Source organism: Musa acuminata, chromosome BXJ1-1 (genome assembly GCF_036884655.1).
Source record: "Musa acuminata AAA Group cultivar baxijiao chromosome BXJ1-1, Cavendish_Baxijiao_AAA, whole genome shotgun sequence".
In the NCBI taxonomy this organism is placed as follows: Eukaryota; Viridiplantae; Streptophyta; class Magnoliopsida; order Zingiberales; family Musaceae; genus Musa; species Musa acuminata.
The window spans coordinates 4,655,394-4,668,407 of NC_088327.1; the positions used below are offsets into that span (position 1 = coordinate 4,655,394).

The 13,014-nt window shown below is 34.5% G+C and overlaps 1 protein-coding gene across 1 annotated transcript; it reads left to right on the forward strand.

The window, feature by feature from the left end:
• Positions 1–4,602: 4,602 nt before the first annotated feature.
• LOC135618233 (uncharacterized) lies at positions 4,603–11,374 on the forward strand. The gene is made up of 12 exons (XM_065119124.1): positions 4,603–5,094; positions 5,702–6,945; positions 7,054–7,232; positions 7,339–7,559; positions 7,634–7,702; positions 9,055–9,127; positions 9,239–9,395; positions 9,487–9,778; positions 9,890–10,004; positions 10,206–10,369; positions 10,628–10,702; positions 10,851–11,374. Exons 1-12 carry the CDS (start codon positions 4,723–4,725, stop codon positions 11,037–11,039), a joined length of 3,150 nt encoding a protein of 1,049 aa, XP_064975196.1. The 5' UTR covers positions 4,603–4,722; the 3' UTR covers positions 11,040–11,374.
• Positions 11,375–13,014: the final 1,640 nt, after the last annotated feature.

Sequence of the window (13,014 nt, forward strand, 5' to 3'; positions counted from 1 at the left end):
ATTGAAAGCTGTTCACTCTTTTTCTTGAAATAAAAACACACATCAATTATAAAAAGGCCAATGTGGCTCCTATTAACATAATCAAATAAAATAATGAGTACATCATCAGCTTTAAAATTCCATGGAACATCACTTGTTTCATTTAGGGTTTTCACAACTTCTAGAGCATCAAATCTAACCAAAGGTCTCTTCCAATTAAATATCTTTGCTGCAAGAGGGGTTTGTGAGAAGTCCAATGAAGTGGAAATGAGCTCAAAATTAGGGAAGAGGGAAAAGATATGGCCCCTACAAGGATTTAGTTGTTGGGCCACTTTGTACCTAAAAATTGCATGATTTTTTTGTTGATGGGAGAGATTTGGTTCCCCAAGAGAATAATGATAGTGAGGAATGTGGAGCAAATGCCTTCAAGTAATCTTCTTCTTTTTGCCTTTGCATTGCTAGTGCTCTCTTTGAGACCTTGTGTGATAAGCATTCACTCAACTAAAGGTCATCTCGGAAGAAATAGAACAAAGGAGAAAAGGGTCATGTAGAGTGCACTTCTCTTTTGAAAGTCCTTTTTCAAGCTTTTTTTCTTTTTTTTGGGTTTTTCGGAAAGTGCTCCTTTTCAATTTCCCAAATAAAGAGTCCTTTTATCATTTTATAATATTTAATATATCATTAACACCATTGATCCAATCCCTCAAGTATAAGGCTTATACTATTAATTATAATATTTTTAAACGTGTATTTTATTTTTTTACACCTCCATCAAACACATTGTAATCAGACAAATATGCTCAAAATATAATTTAATTTTAATTTAATTTTTTTTTTAAATTCAAATAATTATTCTAATTGTTTGATGAAGAAAAACAATTGAATATGAGACTTCTATGATAGTTATCAACATATTTACAGTATTTTAGAGACATCTAATGAAAACATTAAGGACACATTCAAAAATTTTATAACTTAAGCAAATGGACTCAAAATCGAATAGAAATAAGTCCATATAAAAAATTTTAAAATATATATCCTTATTGACATACTAAGCATAGATTTTACCCAAATACCTTATGGATCGATCTATATGGTGAATCAGTTTAATCCCTTGTATATAAGATTTACAATTTCGGTTATAATATTTTTAAATATATATATATATATATTACACCTTCATTGAATACACTATAATTGAGATAAATATACTCAAAATATAATAGAAATTAACTTTAAAAAAAATAAATAAATAAACAAATAAATATTCTTAGTGGTTCAAGAAGAAAGACAATTGAATACGAGACTTATATGATAGCTATGAACATACTTATAGTATTTTAGACACATCCAATAAAAACATTATAGTCATATTCAAAAATATTATAACTAAAATAAAATAGACTCAAAATAGAATAGAAATAAATTTATATAAAAAATCATTTAAAAGATATTTATAATATATATATATATATATATATCTTTGTTAGCTTATAAATAAGAACAAAGAAATAGGAATATTTATAAGTTTATATAAAAATTAATTTACAATCAACAAATTAAATTGATTCATCATAAGGATCGAAGCAAAATCAATGGACCAGTAAGAAAAATGAGAGTTATTGTTGTGACATGATATTCCATAAATTTTAAAAAGATAGAGATACCTTGGGAAATAAAAAAAAGGGAAAACTCAAAAGTGGAATTTTTTCTGACATTTTATTTTCTTTTAAGAATGATTGTTGTTAAGTTGGTGATAATAAGAGTGAGGGTTCGAGGGGGAAAGTTATTGACATTATTATATAATGACAAGTTACAATTTCTTAACTATTTTGAGATCCATTATATAAATAATAACAATGATAAAATTATAATACCTAACTATTTAAAGTGAGCTATATGGATCTTTTGTCGCTCGGATATATATATATATATATATATATATATATATATATATATATATCCTTTCAAATATTTATTTTTCTTTAAATTTAAAAGAAATATTAAAATTCATCTTAATTTTATTTATTTCATATAATTAAAAATTATAAGTTAACCATAAGGATGGCTATCCCTAAATGATCAATCAGTATGTCGGGTGTCATTATAATTTGTAAAAGAATTTTTTTTTTACAAAAAATAAGTAACAAAGGTGGAATAATATTTGTCAATGATATGATATCATATTTAAAATTTATTATTTTTATAATTAAAAGTTCACAGTTTTTTTCTTGTTATTTTACCACTGAGATTTGTGCTCTCTTTTGGTAAAACACAACGCCATGTGTGGAAGACCAATTTACTTGTCATCCTTGTGCTTGTGGATTCACAACCGGAGTGTTACGTGTTACACTACATATTGCAAATATGAACTAAAATCTATTGACAAATATTTATTTTTAGTGAATAGTGAATAAGGTTCAGCGTGTTGAGAAGTATAACATCATCGTCTGTGATGAATTATAATTCATTATAATTAAGGCTAATAAAGTCTTATATGAATTACAACGAGAGTAATTACATATTATTACATATAATTAATCATGATTAGTATTTCAATCTTTATATTTTAAAAATTAACATAAGATCCCCTACACTTATAAAGATCAAACGTTTAATCTTAATTCTCTTTTCGTCATTAATTTTTTTGATGGAAAAAAATACATGTGACAACTCGTGCACGAAAGAAAATAATAAAAATATAATTTGATTAACTTTAAATTATTAATTTTATATAAACTTCCCTTGATCGATTTTTTCCTCCTCTTCTCATTCTAATCTACTCGCCTGTCGTCTGCCACACCCGGTTGCCCATCGCTCACTTGTCGGACTCGCTTGTCCGTCATACCTACTTGATCACCCCTCGTTTGTTGGACCTGCTAGCCCGTGGCTCTTGGTTGCTAGCCCACCAGACCCACTCGCCCACCGCACCTACTTGCTCGTCACTTGCCACTTGCTCACCCGCTCACCAGTCACAATTTTTTTTTTTTTATGAAACGATGAGAAATAATGTTTTTCTCTCTTATTTTCCTTTATGAAATTGAAGTGTTTGTGTTGGATGTAAAATCTTATTTCATTTACCCGATTACGAAGGTAGCATGACAAACAAAAAATAATAAAAAATCTGTGGCAACAAAATGCTGGAATCGATGTTGTGCTGTTTCAGTTATCTTTGAAATAAAAAGTAGATCTATTATTTTGTGCTATTTGTTGTGGAGCTCATCGAATACTTTTTTTGTACGTTTGCTTTCTTATTGTAACTTTGTTTACATAAGACTCATTAAATCGAGATATCACAACAACATATCACATTCAAGTTTGTTCATTTGCTTACATGAGCTCATATCAACATGAAAGCGATAACAATGATAAAAACTTATATGCTTATTGGTTCATGAACTTTGTCATGCCTCATTGGAGTTTGACTCACGATGGCAATTTCATGTCAATCTCTTATTTCTATTGGAAGTTGTCTACCTTTGGAGATGACACCTTATGCTACATCTGTAGTAAATATTATAATTAAATACACATATGAAACATAATAATCACAGTGGCATTTTTTGTGTAAAAATTGATGACGAGCAGGTTGGAAAGAAGGGTGATGAGCGAGCAAGCGCAACGGGTGAGCGGTGGTCGAGCAAGTGCGACGTGCGAGCGATGGTTGAGCAGGTGCGGCGGGTGAGTGGGTGTGACGGGTGAGCAGGTGTGGCGAGCGAGCAGGTGCGACGAGCGAGTGGGTGCAACAGGTAAGCACGTGTGGTGGGAGAGCAACGAGCGAGTAAGATCAACAGATTCGACGGGTGATAGATAAGTAGGTTGGAACAAGAAAAGGAAGAGAAAATAAGTCAGAAAAATTTATATAAAATTAATAATTTAAAGCTAATTAACTTATATTTTTACTTATTTCATTCATGTCCTTTTTACACGTGATAACACATATAGAAGAAAAATTATGGTTAAATATTGATCTTAATATTATTTTTTAAAGTATAGAGATCGAGATGCTAATCATAGCTTGGAGGTAATTTGTATTTCGTTGGTACAATGTTACGACCCTTACTTGAGTATCGAGGACCTTAAATCCAAACAGAATTATTTTTGCAAGTTATCTCAACCTTGATGCATACTTATTCAATCAACGAAGAAATCTCATAAAAAAATATTTTTTTATTCATTAACATTTTTATAATTTTTTATTATATTAAATCGTTCGTAGAACTCGAAACTCAATAATGCACTATTAGATAAAAAAATGTAATAAAATAAAAAAAATACTTATCACAAAGGTGCCATCCAATAAAATCAATTAGTATGATTTTTTAGGTATATTATCCAATAATAAAAAAAATCGACTCGAGGATATTTAAAATTTTTATCGTTATCCATTCATTTTATAATAATTTACAATACCATGATTATTAATTCTTGACACCAATTACCTAATACAATAAGTCAATGATCAAAGAAGCTACTATATAAGAAATTAAAAGAAAAGTTTTATAATTAAGATATTGTATTTACGGTTTCGAGGATTTGAAATCGAAGACAATCTCACTCGGTAAAATTGACGCCCTTCGAAACGCTTTCGAGACACCCCCGCATATTAAAAGGAGCGAACTCTATCGCCACATGTCACGAAAGAAGCAGCCAAAGCTGTTTTGGTATCTTCGTCGTCGCCCTTCGGAGCCCTAACCCTAATCACCCCATCACCACCAGCCCCTCCCCTCAAATCGAACCATCGTCATGGCCAGCGAGGAGTCGCCGTCGCCGACCTCAAGCGGCAAGCACTGCCGTTCGGCAGACGATCATGAGGCCGAGACATCGTCGAAGCGACGGAAGCACCGTCACCGTCACCATCACCGCCGTCACAGCAGACGCGGTCGCGAGAGTGATGACGGGGCCGAGGAGGCCGCTCGGGTTGCGGAGGCGGAGACTGCTTCTTGTCCCGTTCCGAAGCCTGCTGATGAGGAGCGAGAGGAGGGTGAGATTCTCGAAGATGACGAGGAGATGGCCAACCTTGATCATACTAAAGTCGATGGCTTCGTGACCGATGGGGTTTCCGACTCTGGATCGGGTGAAATCAAGCCTGACGGCGTCGATGTTTATTCCAATCTGGTCCGTTTCAATCTTTCTCGAATACATCTTCCTGAGTTGGGATCTCGCACTTTTTTTAGAAAATATCAGTGAATTAGTAAGCATTTTAAGCTAGCATCCGGTGTGTAATTAGATGAAGCAATTAGAAAAAAAGCTTATTTAGTTTTCTAATTGTGCTTTTAGGATAATATATGTGCATGCATGTATAATTTATTGTACTTCTTAACTTAATTCTGCTATTTTCTCCCATATAAGCAGTAAGAGAAATCCTAAGTGACAAGGCTTGTTCTCATGGGCAAAGAATCAAGTTAGGCTTTGTCATATTGTCCAAAAAAGGAGCTAGGAAGAAGGCCTCATTGTATGTGTTGTCCTTAAGTTCATGCTTGTATTAATTCAGTCCTTTTATGAAACCAGTTATGCTATATTTTCTTCAATATATAATTATGAAAGTACCTGACTAAATTAGAAAGTGAAAAGGCTTCCTTTCCCTAGTCAAAACTCAAAACTTACACAGTTTTCTCATAAATTTCTTCATTTTGTTGGTTGTTTAGTGTTCATTTTCTTTTTTAATACCTAAAATTTGGTCTATCCTGGAAGAAATTATCAACATGTATTGTGATCATTGCAGATTGTGCCTGGGGTGAAAGATAGTTCTGGGAAAAATGTTTTGGTGCTTAGTAATAAGCAGAACACACTGAAAGATGAAAAGATGTTGGACCTTGCTTGGTCATGTGAGAATTCTAGTTTGAATGATACAGCTTGGATGGAGGTAGATACGTCAGATGGAGAAAATTGTGTCTGGAAGGCTGAGAGTATAACAAAATCATTAGAACTAAATGACAACAAGCAAATGCAAACTGACAGAAATGATTCAGAAAGTCAAGTAAGATCAAGATCTCCGGTTTCTAAAGAAAGTTCTCATGCAGCAAAGGACAGGATGAGTTATGACCATGTGAAAAAAACTTCTGACAGTGACTCAGATAAGGTTGACTCAAAGCAGTATATGGAGTCAAAGGATGCTAACAGAAGAGCAACTGATAGGAACAGGTCAGTGTCGCCCAAAAGTTCGCAAGAAAGGTACAGGAACACTAGAAGGTCTCCAGCGTCCATCAGGTACCATGATGAAGACAAATATAGGGATAAGTCCAGGCCTATTGATCATAGAAAGAGGAGATCATATGATAAGGTCTCAGAGCATTCCGACATGGGTGATGATCAAGTTGGTTTGCAGGAAAGTAAGAGGGATTATTCCAATAGGCAGCATAAGTTGGACAGATGTGCAGCTAGAAATCGAGTAAGTGATATAGAGATTCCTAACGAAAGAGAGAGTAGTGGCAAAAGAAGACATGATGACAGGCACAGAAGTCGGGAAAGGGATAGGGAGAGGGAAAGAAGTAGTAGTAGTGTCAGAGACACAGATAAAACACAGTTGGATAAAAGGTCTCACAGGGAAAAAGAGAGGAGTAGCAGTCATAGCAGATATGACAGACAAGCAGACAAGCATGAAATTTGGGACAGAGAAAGTGGGAAAGAAAAATACAGCTTCAGCACAAGAGACAGAGTAAGAGATAAACCAAGGGATTTGAATAGGGAGAAATATGTAGAGAGGGAGAGGTTAAGGGAGAGTAAGCATGAAAAAAAACGGGATGATAGTGATAGAGATAAGAATAAGTCTAGGGACAGGGAAATTATTGCTCATAAGGGTAAAGAACATGGTGATCAAATGGAAACAGGTAGGATTAGTAGCAGGTATAGACATAGGGAATCTAGGCATCCAAAGTACGATGAAGTAGAGCATCACAAGGATAAATCACGTTCGGAGGCTGGTTTCAAGAAAGACAATTCTGACAAAGACACACAAAAGTCTATTAGGTAGGTATGACTTAAATATTCTTTGGATCGACATTTTGGAAGATTTCTGTATCTTATCTGTCTGCTCGTTTGCTTATTTGTTTTAATGTGTTACATGATGGTTGTAAGGGAGGAGGAGGAAGAGGAAGATTACCAAGATAAAATTGAACAACAGCTTGCTAAGCAGGATGAAGATGATGTTGACATGATTAAAAATGAGAGCAGAAAAAGGAGGCAGGCTATCTTGGAAAAATATCGACAGCGGCAGCTACGGCAAGTTGAATCCTCATCTGATGGTAATGTGAATGGTAATACTCTATGTCCATCAACTTCCATAATACTTTTGATTTAATGTATTGAGGATTTATTTATAATTGTCATCTAAATGAAAATTATCATATTTATAATATGAAGAATCTGAGAAAGCCACTTCGGATAAGGAGAATCTACAGGGATTGCTTGCTATGAGTGTTGATAACAAAGTGAATAATGAAGAGCTTGAGAATAGGGATGACTCCAGAAATGTATTTGATGTTGGTCCATCGTTTTCTGTGGGAAAGTCACCTGTACAGAATGGAGATTTAGCTGATAAGAAAATGAACAATGTTGGGGGACTTGGAGAGGGTACTCCAAAGGTTGGTTCTTGTGTAGCAGTATGGTACATTTTTTTTTGTTAAAATTTATTTTCTAAGTTGTTTGTTTTCTTCAGAGTGAAATATCAGCCGATATGTTTACTGATGACATGTTTGGAGAATCACCAGCTGGAGTTTGTGTGAAGGTAAGGCTCTTGTCCGTATGCATCTAATTGTTTACCAATCTAGTTTTCTGCTTTATGCCAATTGGATTTTGGAATAATACAAATTTTTTCTTTAGTCAATTTTTTTTAATGGTAAGTATTCACTTTAGAAGCTTGTCCCCTCTTTCCTGTGGAAGAGGCAAGGGCAGTGGTTATGAATGTATTTCTGGGTGGGTAAACAAAATATTAAATAATGAAAAGTGGGCTGATACTTTGAGTGCCAAAACCAATTGGTTTGGGTAAGAGTGAGGGTTGACGGACAAATCGTGGAGAAATTAGAATATTGAACTGGGAATTGTCAATGCAATCCTGAGGTACTAGAGGTTTCAAGATGAAAGAGGATGTGTGGAAGGAGAGAGATAAAATGCACACAGAATAAAATGCTGGCTGAAGTCTAATTATTCAGCTATTAAATATCTATATAATTCTAAAAAAGCTCACACAAGAATGAGAGGAAATTTAGGCATAATATTCTCCTGTTTGCCTAAAAGAATTGTAGAACTTTAGTGATACAGCCCGGAGATAAGGGAAGTTATAGTCTGAAACATATAGCGGTCATTCTTTCATTTAAACAATCATCTTGATCCTTCAAGTATTGACCATTAGTCATGAACTTGGATTTGTAATTAACTGGTAGGTTTTTGTTCTTGATGTCATCTCATGATTTCATTTGCACTTCTCTTGCTGAAAGTCTTAGTATTAATGTAGCTTTAGATTTGTTGTTCAGTAATTTTTTTGAAACCAAATGACCATATGGCCATGTCATATTTTCTTTTCCTAGACAAGTATACTTGTTATTAATTGGGTATTGTGGGATGCCAGTTTTTTATGTGCACATAGAGTCCTCTTTGTTTGCATGTCTATAGCTTGATGAGTGGATAAAGTTTGCATAGACTTCATTACATGCTTGGACACCCTGCTTTATCAAATTTTTTTTAAACATTGAACAGTGTTTATCTTAGTTTCTTTGATCTATTGAATAGATTAAAAGTGACTTTCAACAAATACCACATGGCATCATTGGTTATACTTTTCCTTTTCAGATAAGACTGTTGTAATGTCTTCAAGCATTATACTTGATTTAAATTGTTATTGATGATGCTGTTTTTGAATGTATGTGCATTCTTCTTTTTGCAATTGTCTTTTTGCTTGGTGTTACTATTGATGTGACTTGTCCGTGAAGTTTTGGACATTGTCAGTTCTGTTTTCCTATTTATGTGTTTAAGTATATTACAAGGTAGTCAACAATTGAGGGGTAAAATTGATAGCTTGTACTACTGAAATTGTCATATTATGTTCTGCTGTCTGTTACTTATCATTTGAGCTTTGTTTAGGGAAAGTGTGAAGGACCACAGATAGACAGAAGTTATCTTCATGACAACTGGGATGATGCAGATGGTTATTATAGTAAGTTCAACTAACATCTCTAGTGAATCAACCTTTTCTTAATACTTTCCTCTGATTTTTATGATTGTCTACCCTTCATTTTCATAATTTCAAGTTGGTTTTTTTCTGCAGGTTACAGGTTTGGGGAAGTACTCGATGGTCGCTATGAAGTTGTTGCAGCACATGGAAAGGGTGTCTTCTCAACAGTTGTTCGTGCTAGGGATCTCAAGGCTGGGAAAGGTGACCCTGAAGAAGTGGCTATTAAAATGATTCGCAACAATGATACCATGTCAGTGAGCAAACTCTACTTTTTAGGAGGGAACTAATCAAATTTTAATTGTGTCCTTTCATTTAACCTTTTCTTTTGTAACTTGACATAGGTACAAGGCAGGTCAGGATGAACTTGTTATATTGAAGAAATTGGTAGGCGCTGATCCCGAGGACAAACGTCATTGTGTTAGGTTTCTTTCATCTTTCAAGTATCGGAATCATCTTTGCTTAGTTTTTGAATCTCTTCATATGAACCTTCGTGAGGTTCTAAAGAAATTTGGTCGTAACATTGGGCTAAAACTGACTGCTGTGAGGGCCTATGCAAAGCAGCTTTTCATTGCGCTGAAGCATCTCAGAAATTGTGGCGTTCTGCACTGTGACATTAAACCGGATAATATGCTGGTACATTGTCTCCATTATGTTTTATTTTTGTCGTGTCCTTTTTCTGCTAGTGAAGACTTATTTTTGTGGGTCTGTTCTTGTGCTGGTTTTTTTTTTTGATTTTATATGCAGGTAAATGAGCCCAAAAATGTGCTCAAGCTTTGTGATTTTGGCAATGCTATGTTCGCGGGTAAGAATGAGATTACACCCTACCTTGTTAGCCGCTTTTACCGTGCCCCAGAAATAAGTAAGTTCTTCTTTCAGCATTCTCTACTTACTACATCATTTTTAGGTCTGGTCTCCAGAGTCCATTATTTTTTTTGCATATGTTGCGCATACAGCACATGATTGCATGTATTGAGGCTGTATGGTGTGTATTCATGCCGTGGGTCCTAATTTGTTTGATTGCTAAGTGGTAACATAACGATTATGTTCTTTTCGTCTACAGTTCTTGGATTGCCATATGATCATCCAATGGACGTGTGGTCGGTTGGTTGCTGTCTATATGAACTGTACACAGCGAAAGTACTCTTTCCTGGTCCATCAAACAATGACATGCTTCGACTACACATGGAGTTAAAGGGTCCTTTCCCCAAAAAGATGCTTCGGAAGGTGATAAAGAATCTGTTGGCCTTATCTACTTTTAACAATTGGGATTTATTTTTATTTGGTTAACACCTATAAAAGATGTGTCATCAAATCCCAATCTAGTGTGGAATCTGTGTCATCTGTTACACATGTCGTGAACTTTACTTTTTCTCAATTGTTCTCTGCAAATCTGTCAAAAGTTATGCCCTCTCCTTTCACAGATATGCTTGGCACAATTTCACATTTTGATTCTGATTCGTGGCTAATGTTTCTTTTTTACAGGGTGCCTTCACAGATCACCATTTTGATCAAGATTTAAATTTTCATGCCACTGAGGAGGATCCTGTTACAAAGAAGGTTTGTGTTTTACATTTTGTTTTTTGTAACCACTGCTTGTTTTTTGTTTGTTGGGATATAACAACTTATTGTTGTTTTAATACTTTCTTGCTTTCTTTTTTGTTTGTAATCGGATGGATCCAATTTAAACCTTTTTTTTTTTTTGCAGCCTGTTAAGAGACTGCTGATAAATATTAAGCCAAAGGACATCGGCGCTCTCATGTCAGGCTTTTCTGAGGAGGATCCCAAAATGTTATCAAATTTTAAGGATCTTCTAGATCGAATATTTGTATTGGATCCAGAAAAGAGGATGACAGTATCTCAGGCATTAAGTCATCCATTTATCACGGGCAAGTGAAATAAGATGCTGATTTTCCTGACTCTAGAAATGTTGTTCAGCTATGAGTCTACCATGTGATCTATATTGACATTTCCCATCTAATTCTTCGGCGTTTATTCTGTCTTTTCACTGCTTGGTGGAGCTTGGTGGATCGCGTTGAAGAGGAGTTGAAAGGATCATTTGTTTTAAAGCCTTTCTTCATGGGAGTTCTTAACATGGGATGTGTTTCTGTTTCTTGTAAGACAACTCGCCGAAGGCGTTTCATCTTTTGTAAATCGTTCTTCATCATGGCCTTTGAAGATATAAAACTGAATATTTGTTTTAATACTTGATATTTGATCTTTTCTGTTCTACTCAGCAGTAACCAGTTCTAGAAATGATAATCCATAAACAGTTTCTTGTAAGTTTGACTTTATTAGGGCATAACAGCAAAGACTGCTGATGTGGACATGCATCCACATGATTTGCAAATTATATTCATCTAACTTGCAAACCTTGTCTGGCACACTGTCATATAAGAATAATTTACTTGTCAGTTTGATGGGTTGATTGGCTTGTCTATTTGAATTTCATGTTTCACATAATTTTCATATTGTGGTATATGTGATTGTTTACTTCCTGCAAAGTCTTTCATTTATCATAGTGTGTTTGGGCATTGGAGAGCCTAATTCCGTCTTTCCTTCAGGGTTCTGCCAGGGCTATGTGGCTATCAACAGTGTTTTAGATGCTAGAAGACAACCAAAAAAAGGTACCCTGGTTTGTTTGATGGACAACTTAATGTGTTAACAGAACTTGAAAGTAACATTTTTCTGATTGCAAAAGACTCTTCTGCCCCAAAGCCTTTAGGAAGCTTTATTTGAAGGGTGGCTGTAAATTTAGTTTTCAACCCTAATGTTTCCTGAAATTTAATCTCTTTCTTCCCTTGTGATTTTAAGATAGTGATTGATATAAGATTCAATTTCCTTTCTCTGTAGTTTGGCCTTTTAGCCTGTTATTTTCTTTTTCTATTGTAAAATCGCTTTCTGGAATTGACAAATTCCTGTTATAATATAAAGCTCTGAACAAATTGAATTGACAAACTTGAGGTTTTATGCTATCCATTTTTAGTTTTTCTTTGTAAAGAGTAATTTGTATCTGCCTTTTTTTACACGTTATGCTGTCCAAAGCTTTTCAATTCTGATATTTGCTTTGGTATTCTTGCGGCCTTTAGATGGGAGATTGCTGGAAGCATTGCTTGTGCTGTTGAAATCAATGGTAATTTCCATTTATCTTTTCTTTTCCCTTTTTAATGGATAAGGTTTTTTTACTTACATGATCCCTCCTTATGTGAAACTTTTACATTCAACAAAAGCTATATTTACATGACACTCTTTCCTAGGTTTGTTTGTTAACCTTCCAACAATTCAGTTTGTTGCTTACGTCTGGTCTACTTTATCTGTCTACAAATGATGGGACTTGGCTTGAATTTTCAAATAAGATGTTAAAAATTTGGGATGGTATAGTGAATCACTTGCCTATAGATTTTATATACTTCAATTTTTTTAAGCTTGAATCAATGGAATTCTATATATGCCTGTCATGGAGTTTCAGTTGCACATTATGATGTGTCTATGACATGTCTTTATATTTCATTACAACACCACCTTTGGATTCTTTGGTTCATGTTAACAAATTTAGGATTGCTGTTCACTATTCAGCTTGTGCAGCTAAGGCTACTATTACTGTTGGTAATTGGTAGAATACTTTGTAAATATGGATGAGCCTTGTTAAAGAGGTGAACCTTTTCTTGTACATTTGGCTCAAATGCAGCAGCACTTATATCCCTTTGAATATTTTTTTCGTAGTTTTTTATGATGTCTATCTTTTCTTGTGTTTCCTTTTCTTCGATCCTCTCTTTCTTCTTTCTCTCATCACTATGCTGCTTTGCCACCAACCTCCTCCACTTTGCTGTCATTGCTTTGCTGTATGGCAACTTTATTCCTTTACTATCCTT